This window comes from Echeneis naucrates, chromosome 13 (genome assembly GCF_900963305.1).
Source record: "Echeneis naucrates chromosome 13, fEcheNa1.1, whole genome shotgun sequence".
Taxonomy (NCBI): Eukaryota; Metazoa; Chordata; class Actinopteri; order Carangiformes; family Echeneidae; genus Echeneis; species Echeneis naucrates.
The window spans coordinates 4,522,826-4,538,274 of NC_042523.1; the positions used below are offsets into that span (position 1 = coordinate 4,522,826).

The 15,449-nt window shown below is 42.3% G+C and overlaps 1 protein-coding gene across 1 annotated transcript; it reads right to left on the reverse strand.

Annotated features, from left to right (window-relative positions):
* Positions 1-8,253: 8,253 nt before the first annotated feature.
* foxa3 (forkhead box A3) lies at positions 8,254-12,236 on the reverse strand. The gene is made up of 2 exons (XM_029517414.1): positions 11,759-12,236; positions 8,254-10,531 (listed from the first exon to the last, which is right to left on the reverse strand). Exons 1-2 carry the CDS (start codon positions 11,831-11,833, stop codon positions 9,203-9,205), a joined length of 1,404 nt encoding a protein of 467 aa, XP_029373274.1. The 5' UTR covers positions 11,834-12,236; the 3' UTR covers positions 8,254-9,202.
* Between the last annotated feature and the right edge of the window lie 3,213 nt (positions 12,237-15,449).

Below are 15,449 nucleotides of genomic sequence, written 5' to 3' on the forward strand. Positions count from 1 at the left end.
ACACACACACACACACACACACACACACACACACACTGGGCCCAGGACACTTTGGATTGGCTGAGCAGGACATTTGGAGATGAGGACCTGTAGTATAACAAGCAGGCTGCCAAAAGTGTCTTTGTTTCCGCTGCCAACTGTGTCAGAAAAAAATGCTGTTTGCACTTGATTTCAAACATAGATTAATTTCAGTCCATTTTATTCAGAGGTTCTTGAAGATTCACTTAATAACACAGATGTTTAGAGCTCCTCCATAAGAGGCCAAGATCGAAGCTGGAGAAATTTCAGAGGCTTTATTCGCATCGTATTAATACAATACTGATCTCATTTCTTCTCATATCAGTGTCTATTTTACTTGTCAAACATGGTTGTGGCAGTTGGGGGGCATCCCAGGGGGCATCGCAGCTGACAATGGGTCAGTTTCTGAGTGCCTTCTGATGGTGGTACTCACTGACACCTTGACTTTTTTCTGTTTTTTCTGTTTTTAAGCGTTATGCTGGTCTCTCTCTCTTCCATTGTTAATTGCCTTTTTCTCGCCATTTTTGTAGCAACGCATTACTTTCTGCAGTACAATACTGTTCAGCTGATGCTCATGAGGCTATGGTACCACAGTGTGTTCCGACACTGCTTTTATGCAGACAGAGGGGTTTGGAAGTAATCCAGAAGTTGGAAGACCTGTGGAAATTAGTAGCACCAGCTTTCAAGGCTTGATCAGCCTCCATTGCTGTAGAACAGCCTTATTTCGTGTTTCCTGAAAAGGGCCTTTTTGTATAATTCTGAAATGTACGTTACCTTACCTTTTTATTTTTTGCCTCTGGCAGTTCACCTTTTTTTTCTCCCTTCCTGTGTATCCACATCTTGGGATGCACTGATTGAGGGCACTTTTGGGCGGTGATGGTGTGGCAGTGAGTGAGTGGCGATTGGATGACAGCAGTGGTAACTGTGCCTGGGGTGAAATGACACTGTGATAAGAGTTAGTTTGCATCCGTGAGTGGATTTATCATTTTGATAAGACTGCATTTTCTCCCACAGGTGTCAGAATTGATGGCGATTTTGTTGATCAAGGTTTAGTGAAGTGATCCAAGCATGCTGCTCTGGGGTCTCCCAAGCATCACTGTCCCTGAACTGAGCACCAACATCTGACGTCATGATCCAACCCGGGACTGCTCTGGGGACACAGGAAGGAGACAGCAGTACAAAGGCCTGAGGATATTGTGCTTCAGACCGCCTGCTACGCATATCCAAATATCCTAAAAGCAAAGAGAAGAAGAAGCAATAACCTGGCAGTATTTCCAGCTCTGATATGACACAAAGAGTCTGACCACAGCTGGCTCCGTGTAAGCTGACACCATATTCAACAATGTAATAACTTTCTACTCTACATGCCATTTATTTTGAAATGTTGAGTGTGTCATGTTTCAGAGTGAACTTGACAACACCAGCAGCTGCTCTATGTGTAATCATAACAGAGAAATTCAGATAAGATGGAACTTTAACGATACCTGAAGAGAAACTGGGTCAGCGCAAACAGACACAGGAATTGTGGCGACTAACTCAGAAACAGAGGCCAGAAATACTGTATGACACAAATGACAGCTAGGACTTATAAATAAATATAAAGATCCTACAGATGTGCAGATGTGTACAAACGTAAACACATTTATTTTAATATCTATAGCCTTTCCTCTAAATTTAAGACATTTACAACATCTTTTATAACAAAACAATGTTCATACGCTGCCTTTACTCTGCACATTAGCTGTAATCATTGGTATGGCATCTTCTGAGGCTCTGAGATTCGAACCAGCAACGTTTTAATCCAAACCTGCTCCCCTGCTGCTGCTTTTATTCAACAGCAGAGGAGCAACTTGTTGTTTTTTTTTTTTTTTTCTGGATTGCATCTGTCCATGTGTCGATGGTCATCAGTTTGATCGATACTGTCCTCCCTGTCCATCCCACTACCCCACAAACACACACACACACACACACACACACACAAAGCCACCATCAGGTTAAATGTAATCAGCCGCCTGTGTGTTCCTCTCTCTGGCCAGCGCTTTTATCTCTGGCCTCTTTGCAACACCCATGGCGGACAGAGCAAAGTCCAGTCGCTTATCTATCCAGTGGCGCTCAGTCTGTAGGTCTGAGTGACACACTAGCTGACTGTCGCCCACTTTTTTAACTAATTGCAGCTCTGGTTGCTTTGAAAGTGTGTCCTAATATCTTACCCACTGACTTTTTGTCCATCTGACTTTCTATCGGCCTTTTGATACTTTAACCTCTTGCTGACTTCCTCTGAATGTCATTTTTCCATATCTTCCATCTTACCTTATTTTATTTTGACAATATTGTAATTGTAGTTGATTTGTTTCCATTCTTAACAGTTAAGTCTTGTTCCATATGATTTTGGGTCACATATTTACATCAGCTTCCAAAATATTAAATAATTATGATTATCAACTTAATATTTAAGGGGCACTCATTTTCTTTATCAATTAATCTTCTACTACATTTTTTATTAATTGAACTTCCCTCCTGTTAAATCTGAAAGAATAAGTAAATATATATGTGTGTGTGTGTGTTTTTCTCTTTTTTTGTTGGAAAAGTAACAGAAATAATCTGCTCTTTGTTTCAAACTGGCCATGATAACATTTAGTCCTACTTATTTAAAAACCCCTGTAGCAGCTTGGGAAAATCAGTATCAATGTGACATTACATTAACAAGAGCTCTTTCTGATCACCTGCTTATCTCCTTCTCTTTCCACTTTACCTGTCAGTCTCCCTGTCTTCCCGAACCTCTAACTGTGACTGCCTGGTTAAAAGCCAAACTGTCTCTCAGCATGGGTAGTGCGTTTCTGAGAGAAGACTGCAATTATTTCAAATTTAACATAAATAACTCTTCATGATGAAGCAGCAGGTAGTGGTTAGCGCTGTTGCCTCATAACATTTAAGTTGCGGGTTAGGTTCCTGGGGCCTTTCTGTGTGGAGTTTGCATGTTCTCCCTGTGCCTGTGTGGGTGTCCTCCCACCGTCCAAAGACATCATGTTTGGGTTAACAGGTGACCCTAAATTAACTGTAGGTCTGAGTGTGAGTGGTTGTTGGTCTCTGTCTGTTTCTGTATGCTGGCCCTGCGATGGACTGACAACCTATCTTGGTTGTACCCTGCCTTGCCCAAATGTGAGTTGGGATTAGCTCCAGCATCCCCCACGACCTGGAAACAGGTAAACAGCAGAAGATGAATGAATGAATGAATTCTTTATGATCCTCATTACTTTGGAGCCACTGGTGCACTGTTCTGTGAATGTGAAGACATATGTGGAAAAATAATTAGACATTTGCTGTGGGGATTAGATCTTGACTGAACTGTCTGTCTCTCTGTTTGTCTGTCTGCCTGTCTGCCTCTGTCTTTCATCAAAACCATTTATTTTCCAAAAAGGGAGAGTATCACCTGAGGGGGAACTGTAAGTGCTCCATTCAAACCCTCACTCTTCTCCCTCACCCTCTCTCCTTTTCTTTCTCCCTCCCTCTCCTCAGGCAATAACAAATGTAAACAGTACATCCAACTAACAGGATCCAGGATGCACTGCCTCATTTGCATTGCACATCTTGAAACATGCACCACCCTTTCTTTCATTCTCATTCTTTTTTCTTTCCTTTCTTTTTTCTTTCTTTCTTTCATCGAGGTCAGTGCATCATCAACGCCTCTAATATTTGTCATTTGCAAAATGTCATTTAAATGTGTGTTCAGCATCACTTGGACTCCAACAGCTTTAATATGCTGACATGAAGTTTATATATGAATTACTGTGGCAGCAGAAAATGCTTCTTATTTTTCCACGAAGTGCTTTAGTTTCAGCACAGAAGCTCTTTGTGCAGGTGTCATGCTCTCTGGCCTACACATTGGATGGGTGCGCGGTGAAGCCTGAGGGCAGTTGTCATCAAGTTTTCAACAGGGTGAACCAAGTGACTGTTGCACCTGAGGAGAATTTGTATTATTTATTTATTTATTTCTTTTTTGAGTGAAGATTGCTGACACAAGTCTGTAGGGCTAATTGATAGGCCTCCGAAGCTAGCAGCTAATCATGCAAAACTGGACATGCATCGGATCATATCTTCAGGAAGTCAAACGCCTTCTTCTGTCATTATGTTAGATTCCAAACAAATCAACTTAATAAAGTCTGAGGAAACTATTTGAGTTAACTAAAGCTGTAGTTAATCATATGTATATTGTTTACTGGTGAACTTTGCCCTCAGTTTGACCATGGAGATTTTTGATTTCTAGTGATTCGCTGCAGTGTCTGATGGATGGTGTCCATTTTTAACGATTTTGCACCTTGAAATGTACAGTATGTCCAAAGCTCAATGCCACTGTAGTAGATTGTGTGCCCTTTATGTGGTGAGGCCAGATAATCTGACTTTCACACAGAAGTTTGGAGCTTGCATCTCACCAGAGATTCCCTAACTAACATCCACAGTGTATCCACAGTTTATTTGCTGTAAAACCACAACTTTCCATATCAATAACCACAATGTGGTTTCCATTATCAGATTTTAGTATTTAAAAAAAGAAAAAAAAAAGCCAAACAAAAGAGAATGACACATTCATCAACAGCTGCAGCAAAACTGGTAACAATTTTTTTTTATTCTTGTTCTTCCACAAAAAAAAAAAAAAAAAAAAAAAATTGGGGCGAATCCAAAAAAGGCAAACCACAAAGAGCAAACGTCTACCTGTAACAAACAGGTTCTTCAGGTTGATGAAAAGAGGAGAAACTGCGATCTCTCTTTGACCCCCTCAAGTAATTTTTGATCAGATAAAATTGTAAACGTATCATCTAGCAACTGCAGACAAGCAGAGGGACAAATTGGTTTCACGTGCTGTGAGCCGATCTCGTACAATCCCACTCTCTTCAAGACCTCTGTGCCACCAGCTGCCAGACCTTCTTTCTGTGTCTGTGTTTTTAAGCAGCAGTGATGTTGGTGTGGCCATAAATGATGCACACAAAGGTGCGCATTCACTGTCCATGTTTTGCTCTATCTCTGTATTTTACTGTTATACAGCTGAGGGGAAGTAAAGCATTGTTTTTTGCTATTGGCTCTTTCATTATATTTCAGGTATATAATTTGGACTTTCCATCTTTACAGTTTGTTCCTATGAGTACAGTAAGGTAGAGCAAACCTGCATCATCATGTTGTGATCTGCCCGACATTGTTTGGAATTTTCTTTCCCATGCTAAGACGCTGCGTTGCATCACTTTAGAAGAAATCTGCATTTAAAAAAATCTGCATAAAAAATTTGCATAAAAAATCTGCATAAAAAATTACAACAAAACAGGTAAAATACCAAAAACGGAGTTTTGAAAGGAAGTCATTTTACTGTGATATCCAGGCTGCTATAACCTAGTGTCATTTTCTGAGCGTCTCACATTTGGTCCAACTGCATGAGTCAAGGGTCACAGATTGAGAACTGACATCTTACAAATGTAAGGGTCTCACTTCAGTTTTTCTACCAGAAATTGTTGCAGAGGAATGGCACATTATCAGAACACAGACTAATCGGTTTTCCCTCATGAAGTCTGGATTAAATGGGACCACTATCAATGTGGTCACCTGATTATTGCAAGGGAACATATCAGAGTGACATTTTGGAGTCAGCCAGGTTAGTCATACCTGGAGCCAGTGTGTGTGTGTGTGTGTGTGTGAGAGAGAGAGAGAAAGAGAGAGACTATGTCTTTGTACCTACGGAGACCATATCAGACGAGTGCTTGCGTATCTTATCAAGCCAACTGCTCCGAAGGGACTATTGTGTATGCAAGGTGACGAACTGCCTTATATTCCCACTCACTATAAGCCAGTTCCCATTTTTTAAAGGTCTCTGTGTCTGTGTGTGTGTGTGTGTGTGTGTGGGGGTGGCTTTTACCCAAAACCAATATATTGATCTTGTATCATAAAAAGTGGTAGCTCATTATCTGTAGGGACAGCACCACTGTGTATTCTTTAGTAATATAGCTCATTAACCAAAACTGAAATCAGGCTAACATATGCTTTGCAGTAATTTGTGCGTCGCTGCAAACTATATGCTGGATACTGTGTGTTTAATGGCTCCTGGATTGATGTGACGAATAAGAAAAGACAGCGACAAATAAGTGACAACTCCGACAACACATGGCTGGGTTGTGCAACTGTGACAGACAGACATGTAGACCAGCAGACAAGTACAGCCGTGGACAAACAGATAGACCTGCAAAAACAGACAAATAGGACGGGGAAGCATGACAACAGGAACCAAGGTCAATAAACTATCTTCTGTCTCTGCAGAAGGAACGAGACAAAGAAGCATCAGTGTCACTGAACAGCATTTTAATTATATGTATCAGTGGCCTTTCTTCTTTTCTTCATTTTTTTTTAAGACAGTGGGACAGCGGGTTTCAATACTTCAGCAGAGAGCCTTCTCCAATGTGCTTATAGTTAGTTTAAGGTCGAGCAGACTCAGTAATTAGATGAAAGAATAAATATTCTGCTTCTACTCTCTCCCTGTTTTTGTTTTGTTGGCCTGCTGATGGTTTTCCTAGTTCAGGGTCGGAGGCAGGTCAGTAGATTTTGGAGTGGTCCTGGTCCCGCTGTGTGCGCGTGTGTGTGTGTGTGTGTGTGTGTGTGTGTGTGATACCGCCCAGGCTGATGGCCTGTGCTGAGGTCTGCTTTGAGGCTCTCAGTGTGATCCAGCCGTGTTTAGTCTACCAGTCCTACATGTCACACACCACAGTCATTTGGTCAGGAGCTGTTTCAACAAGGCCCTGCTATTCCTGCAGTGCTGCTTCACCAGCCGGGGACTGACTGATTGACCAGGAGGAGCTGCCCAGGTTCTGCCAATAACACATAGAAATACTCATCGTTTTGGTTTCAACCAGAATCGCTTTCTATTGCAGTTTTCAAGACCTCAATCAAAAACACATTTGGTCAAACATTTGGAAAATGGCTCAAATTTCTTTGATGGCTAATATTTGTTTTGTATTTCATTTCTATGTTAAATCTCACTCACTCACTCATCTCCATCCGCTTTATCTGTATCTGGGATTGCTGGAGCCAATCCCAGCTCACATTGGGCGAGGGGCAGGGTACACCCTGTACAGGTTGCCAGTCCATCGCAGGGCCAACACACAAGGACAAACAGAGACAAACAACCACTCACACTCGCATTCACACCTACGGTCAATTTAATGTCGCCAGTTAACCTACACATGCATGTCTTTGGATGGTGGGAGGAAACCCACGCAGACACGGGGAGAACATGCAAACTCCGCACAGAAAGGCCTCAGGCCGAGAACCGTACCCGCAACCTTCTTATTGTGGGGGTGACTACGCCCACTACGCCGCCGTGCTGCTCATTCTATGTTAAATCCTTAAGTTTGAATGATTTTGTGAAAATCTGTTGAAAAACTCTGAGCCAGTGAAATAGAGCTATAACCAGTGACCCTGAAAAACAAGTGATTTTTGGACTGAATGTTGAACCGTTTTCAGTGTTTGAGTTACTTTTTTTCCTTTTTTTTCTTGTCCCCAGAGTGTCACTGAACACTTCTTGCTTTGGTGGTGAACAAAAAAGAAAGATGACGGCGTCATTTCTCCCCACATTTTTATCCTTTTTAATAAGAAAAATGAAACATGAATCATTTGAATCACATTTAAACCAACAACAATAACAACAACAAGAAAAAAAACCCAATATATTATATCAGCACACTTTCAAAGTTGAAAAAGGAACACAACTTAAATAAAAGACATTTCTCATTGAAACTAAAACATGCTCCACAGAGGACGTTGTGTGACCTGAAACTTTTGCATCCTCTGCTGTTTGTCAGAATAATCCTTCAATAGATTGTTGATACATTGATCTCCTATCAGATCAGCAGTTGTTAGAAAGGGAGCGAGGGTTAATTCACACCCTTTGACATTGATACACTGATTCCATTGAGCTAATGCATTGACAGTGTAGGGGTGGGAGGTGTGTATTTGTGTGTTCTTCAGTATTGTTGGTACACACACACACACACACACACACAAATCCACACACTATCAGCCCACCTGACCAATGGGAGCTCCATAGTGCAAAGTACTGTATGTAAATTCTCCCATAGTGCAGCTCTCCTCCTTCCACTGTTTAACTTATTGACTGAAATCCCTCATGCACTGACTGCAACGTAGTACAGCCTTTGAAAAAACATTTAGGTTTAATGCTCTAGTATAGGTAACAACAGGAAATTATTTGGGACAATGAAAACAGAAACAATATTTTTTTTTGGTTGTTTTTTTTTTTTTTTTTTTGGTTTTTTGTTTTTTACCACAGTTACTTTGCCTCTTTCCTTCCACAGAAGACTTTTTTCTTTTTTTCTGCTCCATTTTTTATATTCTTCATATTAAACAAAACTACAAATAATTATTTTTTCGGAAAGTATAGACTCATGAGCTACATTTACAATGACTGATGCCTGATCGGAGAGAAATGACGAAATGAAATGCTGTAACAAAAGAAATTGTACTTAACTGTCTCCCACTGCAGTAACACCTGCCTGAAACAGTAACCTTACAAACTTGCCTCTTCCCTGTCTTTGGTTAAAAACAAGAAAAAAAACTCACATTTATGCTGTAACTGGTCAACAGAGCGCTATACAAGATATATTAAAATTTATTCCTTTCATAAATAAAGTCAAATATCCTTACCCCCCAATGTTAGCTTTATTTACATTTTGTACAAAGCCAATTTTGCCACACGCACACAGTGCTCCTGCTACCAGAAAAGACATCTGTACTGGATCACACACAGACAAGTCAAATGTCTTCACGATCAAATAAAACTTCTAATCATCCAGCTGTACTTTTCCGCTCCCCGCATAACCAACCCAATCTCCACATTCAGCAGAGCTGGTGAAAGAAAAGGAAAAACGTTCTTTCTTGACAACAGCGGCCATTTTAGATGTGACACTCTTCCAAGGACGATAGCCAGAGGGGGAGAAGGGAAGACTGAAGATGAAAAGAGCTTGGGTGTCCATTTTAGGAAATGCAGAGAGGAGCAGATGACGCCATCTTGGCTCACCACTAGAGAAAGGGGTGTGTGTGTGTGTGTGTGTGTGTGTGTGTGTGTGTTTGTGTTTGTTTGTGTGTGTGTGTGTGTCTTAGTGTGTGCATGTGTGTTGGTGGATGAGTGTCCATATTAGGAGGCATTAAGCACTGAGCGGCTGTACAGAGTTTGGTAATAAGCACCTGAGTCCACAGCGGCTGGCCCAGGGCTGTCATAGATCTGCTTGGCTCCCACTGGAGAGCCACTGGCATAGCTGTTGTAGACCATCACCTGGTCCTGGTACATGGACTTGAGGTCCATCTTCTGCTCATTGGACATGAGGTTGGTGATGGAGAAGGGGTGATTGAAGTTGTAGTGGGGGTCAAGGGACTTGAGGGCGTCGTTCTGTAGATCCATGTGCTGCTGCATGGTGCTGGGCAGGAGGTGGGTGCTACCTGCTAAAGACTGGGAGTGAAGGAGCGGGTTGGAGGAGGAGGTCGCAGAGAGAGAGAGGGAAGATGGAGGAATGGAGGACGAGGTGGAGGAAGAGGGAGGCATAGAGACAGGTGGGCTGTGGAGGTGTGAGGAGGACAGCTGAGGGCAGTCTAGTGGAACCAAGGAATTTGCAGGATGCGCCTGGTCATCTGAAGAACCTGGGTGGGAGTTGTCTGAGTGGGCAGAGTCAGCGCCCTCTGATCCTCCGGGTGGGCTGCGATCTTCCGCCAGGTGATCTCCACCATGGCCCCCTTTCCCTGAGCCCACCTCCTGATTCTTCCCTCCTTTCTTTGTCATTTTGTCCTCAATCTTGAAGCGTTTCTGGCGCCGCAGGTAGCAGCCGTTCTCAAACATGTTGCCTGACTGTGGGTGCAAAGTCCAGTAAGAACCTTTGCCTGGTTTGTCTGGCGAGCGAGCCACCTTCACAAAGCAGTCGTTGAAGGAGAGTGAGTGGCGGATGGAATTTTGCCAGCGCTGCTGATTCTCACGGTAATAAGGGAACAGGTCCATGATCCACTGGTATATCTCGTTCAGGGTGAGCATCTTGCTGCCACTCTGCTGGATTGCCATGGTGATGAGGGAGATGTATGAGTATGGCGGCTTGGCATGGGTCAGGGAGCGTCGGTAAGGCTTTGGGGGAATCTCCTTGGGCCCGGCCCGGCTTATGGTCCCAGTGGATGAATATCCCAGCGGGCTCATAGACCCATGGCCCATGTTCTGGTAGTGTGACAAGGAGCCCAGGGCACTGGGAGCCGGCCCCAGCTGGGTTAGAGAGGTTGAGCTGAGGGACGAAGCCACTGGGGAGAGGGACATGTGGCTGGGCCCAGAGCCCATGGAGGCCAGTGGGGAACTGCTGAGGCTGGAGCTGGGGTAAGCCATGTTCATACCTGCAGGAGAGGCGGTGGATGGATTCAGGTTGATGTAGCTGTTGCCCATGGAGCCCATGGAGCCCAGACCAGAATTCATGGTGCTGGGAGAGGAATACATCTGGAGACAAAAAGGAACATGATGGCATCTGGTCATTCACGAGGAAAACACTTAGGAAATGTCAGTTTACACTGGTTATGTGGCTGTTACAAAGTACAATCAGCTGTCAAATATTCTTCTTTCTTTTTCTTTATGCCTTTGAATAATTTATGTGAACAGCTCTGTTGTGAATTTTTAGTTTGATTTGGTTTTCTCAGTAAAAAATGACTGTAGGCGTGAAAGGAAAGCGCTGTAACGCTCCATTTAAAAAAGTGACTCCTTATCAATGCACAATGAAGCTCTCAGTGCGCAGAGAGGGGACATGGATTTCACACAGCGATGTTAACCTGAAAATGCGTAAAAAGCGCGTCACGGTGCCTCCGTTCACACGGCCTCCTCCACTATTCCATGGAAAAAAAGGCTGCTTACTATTTAAGTCCGACTACACGAAAAAAGAGAATACATTCATGATAAGTTGTTTCTGTTTTGGGGGTTTGAAAGACTTCTAGCAAAACAAAAAAAGTTTCGTTTTTTTTTTTTTTTTGTAATAGGGCAGACGGGTCGAGCAGGAATCTGGAACGGCGGGCTGGTCACTAGTTAAATATTATCAGACTCTTTCTTCTCGGTAATTTCATCAGGTCAATGTGAGAACTGAAGCTGCTGATAGAATTAACACTAATTCAATTAGCGAAGGGGGGAAAAACGGCCTTGTCAAATTTACACCTGAATCTTCGAATCACTTGAGGGAGACTGCAACAATAAGAAGGCCTATTGATGAGCAAACATCTAATAAATAGCATATAAAAACATTATTGAGCAGTATTTAATAATTCAGTAATAAAGTAAAACATTTAAAGTTCCTGCTTTATGAAAACAATAATTTGAAAAAGACTTAAAAATTAATACAACTCTTACATGTCATGTACATTTACGAAAGAAAAAATTAGGGATTTATTGCATTTTGGTATTTTTCACTTGTATAGCATTCCTACTATGCATGACATTGCGGCCCAATGTTTGATATTTCTCTGTTTACCGAAAAGTATTTTAATTAATATAATTAACTAACTTCTAAATTGTATTTGGTCTTTCTTTCTGCATTCTTTTCGTTTAGTAATAGATGATGTATTTTGTATAAAGTATGTAAAAAACTGCAGCTTTTTATCCAGTCTTGCAGAAAACTGAATCAAAAATATATAATAAATGATACAACTTTTTTTTCTCCTTCACTGTTGAATGAGTCTTTACCTCGCTGGCCTCGCTGTAGAAAGCAGTATTCCACTCTGGTATTTCGTGGGTTTCCATCTTCACAGAGCTCAACATCCCAAACGCAATGATCTGGAGGAGAAAGCTTTTTCTCGGACCTGAATTTTTCTTTCTTCCTTCTTTCTTTTCTTTTTCTTTTTTTTTTTTTTTTTGTTTGTTGCGGGTTGGGGGGGGTTTCAAAAATTTATATAAAATCCTTCTCAAACTTTGCAGGGGGAAATCCAAACACAAAGTCGTTTCCTTTTGCCAAGAAAGAGGCAGAAAATAAATCGACCCCCCCCCCAAAAAAAAAGAAAAAAAATCAGACGGTGCGGTGACGCCGTGCTCCTGGGAAACGCTAAGTCAATATTTCTTATTTGTCAGTCATCCATTTTGTCATAACCTGAATCGTGTTACAGCCCGGCAGATGTTCCCTTCTTCTTCTTTTTTTTTTTTGTCCCGTGTCGGCCTCGGGGACGCAGGCTGATGTGAAGCGCGCAAATACAGTAGACAAACTTAGACGGGCTCTTCTTATAAGGTGCCGACGGGTCCCGCCCCGATCCCGACATGTGAATGCTGTGTTAGGATCCAGGAAGGGCCCTGCAAAAAGGCCGATGTGGCCCCCTGGCGTGCTGTATATTGGCCCGGCGGCTGCACCGGGGCCACCCGGCCATTGTCCTGCCGCCTCTCAGGAGTTGAGGGGATTTTTGTAATGTATCCGTCGAGTTCATCTGAAGCTGTGACACATTCTTTCAGAAATTAATGACAACAGTTGGTCAAATGCTGTCAGGCCCATTGTGCATCTTTACTTATAAAACGTATTCTTTTTTTCTCTCTTGAATTGCGTATTTCTTTTAGAATCATTAGTGAAATACGCTTGAGACGTCTGGGTATTGATATGTGAAATTATATTGATCAAGAGAAAAAACGACGGGTTTAATTTGGGCGGAGCAGCAGTTTTGTGTGTCTGAGTGTGGTGAGGGGCTGGGGGGGATAGTTGTTATCACTCCTCCAGGCCTGTGCACCCTTGAACACATTCTCTCGGGGCTAAATTCCAATAACTGCGGAACCGATTTCAGATTTTGGGTTTTGGTGGCGAAATATTTTCAGGGAAATTCAGGGAAATTAGGGAAATTAACTCCCGACCACCGGCGGTAAATTTGACTGTCTAAAGAAGAATATCACATAACCAGAGATCCGAATCAGCAACCCCCCTCCCTTCCAAACGACCCATCCTGACTAATGAAAAACGGCCTTTTGCCACAAAAAAAAGCTATGGCACCACAGCAGTCGGTTAAAATAAGATCGGGTTTGGCCGGGCCTACAGCGTGCGTTAGTAATTGCTCTTCGACAAACCCACAGACTAACAGAGTAATTGTTCTGAACCTTTAAATGCCGCACAAAGAGCAAAGTTTTCATCAGATCAAGCGCAAAATCTGTGCGTAAATTCGGTTCGGTCAGAAATCAGTGTCCTCCTTCCTCTGAAATCTTAGCAGAGACTTTTTCTTTTGTCCTCCAAAGACTCAACAGAGAAATACAATAAATAGCTAATGTAATCCTGGTGTAATGCATGAAGCCGGACTCCTGTGTCGCAGAATACACATCGGGCCTTGGTGCAGACGGAGGCCTGTGAATGTCAATGCCTCTGCCTAATGGTGCGTCAATGGAGATGTAATTGACGCGCAGGCGGGAGGTCGACGGGATTAAAAAAAAAAAAGATTCAAGAGGAAATAAGGGAATAACAGGAAGGAATATGAACTGGGAACATGTGGAAACATTCCATCATAAAATTCTGTTAGAAACTTAATTTCCGAACCTCAAGATAAATTCCGAGACTTTGATATTTATCGCGGCATCCACCTGGCGCGTTGCCTTCATGGAAACTCAGTCGTCTGGAGACATGATTTATTTTCTATGTTGCCAGGAAGCATTTTCTTCGCATCAACAGCAGAGTCGGTCCTCGTGGTTCCCGTCGAGATCTTTTCATAAATTGGCTTTATATCAATCACACTCTCTGCAGACTATCACCTGTAAAGTCTCGGCGATTATCGGCTATTTGCAAAAAGGCTGTCAAGTCGATTAGCACGTGGGGTGATCTGACACCTCAGTGTCTGTAATGATGTAATTAAGTCTGAAAGAAATGAGCTCATTTCATCTGCACGGTGATGGAGTTGGACATATAAGGACTGCTAAACTTTGACCTTCGCTCCGTTATAGCGTTCGCAGACTTTATCTCTCTGCACAAAGTGTCGTCAGTTTGTAGCGGGATTATAAACTCATATATTTTGTTGTAGACATATTATTGAAGGACTGCATCTAAGCTTGTCGTTATTGCTACGCCCAGGATGACGTCAACCGCACCATTAAGAAAACCAGGTTCAGATAAATGAGGGAGCAGTCTTAAAATGATGATGGCTGATTCATGTTTGTTGTTTAGTTATTTACACAGTAGTCGTGCATTTGCTGCCTTGATGCCTTAGTGGGAGTGGCCCAGAGCAGTCCACTGAGCAGGCTCATTACAATCAACATTCAAAATGTCAAAATACCTGCTTTATCGATATGTTTGTTTTTTTTTTTTATTTTGCGCATACTTGTTGGGAGTTGCTTTTAAGTTTCCCCGACGGATCAAGTTTAAGCCTTAATACGCATCTGTGGTTGGTTTGATCCACCCACTCGTATTCCTTCAACTCACATTTATCCATCTCTCGCTCTGCGGGCCGCGTTTCATGCCAATGGCTCCTCTGGCGCACATTAACACCTTTGTAATTGGTTTAACAGGAGCTGGAGCCAGCTGACACTAATGGAGGAAACGACTCATCTGCCTACCAGGAGCACGGCAGCCCTCCTCCTCTTCATCACCTGCAGCTTCTTCATCAAGACTAACTTACTTGGGAAAAAAAAAAAAAAAAGATTGTGAGGTAACACATTTGAAATACAAACAATAAAAAGAGGTCACAAACGTGAACTAAAACTCAAACTATTGACACCTTTCAGAGTTTCAGCTGAAGAACTGTTTAAGCAATTTCTGTCTATATGTAGTTCTGTGTTAGAGGTTTGTTATCTCTCGGGAATTCAACATCCTGTCCGCAGTCAGAGATGGTCCAGTGATGATTTTGCCCAGCAGGCTCTGCGCTTTCATCGCAGTGAGGTCAGCAGCCTACGAGCGTCATCACGTGGCTGCCCAAACTGATTGCAGCACCTCCTGACGAGGAAGGAAGGCTTGTGTGATCAACAATAAAAAGGCATCTGAGATGGAAATAACTCAGTGTGGATATTGGGCAGGAGCCCAGAATCCCACTTCTTTTAAACCAGCTTAATGGCTTGAAGGTGTAGTTCATGTCGCTGGGATCTCAAAAAAACAAAAAGAAAACCAAAAAAAATACCAAAACAAAACAGAGAAACAAACAACAACAACAACAACAAAAACAAAACAAAACAAACAAGGGCTCAAAGAAACAGAGCTTAGAGTTAAAGCATAAATATGTTTTTGAATTGCCACCATTTCTAGAATACAAGCTTGAACCAATTACACAAATTAAATTAAATCTAACATACACTGGTGACAAACACACTTTGATTGGATTTGGGAGTGAATATAAGAAATATAACTTATGGTGTATTCCAATTGTATTTGAACTCATCTTAATTACGTATTTGTAATATAATTGAGGCAATTGTACAAATTGCATTAGTA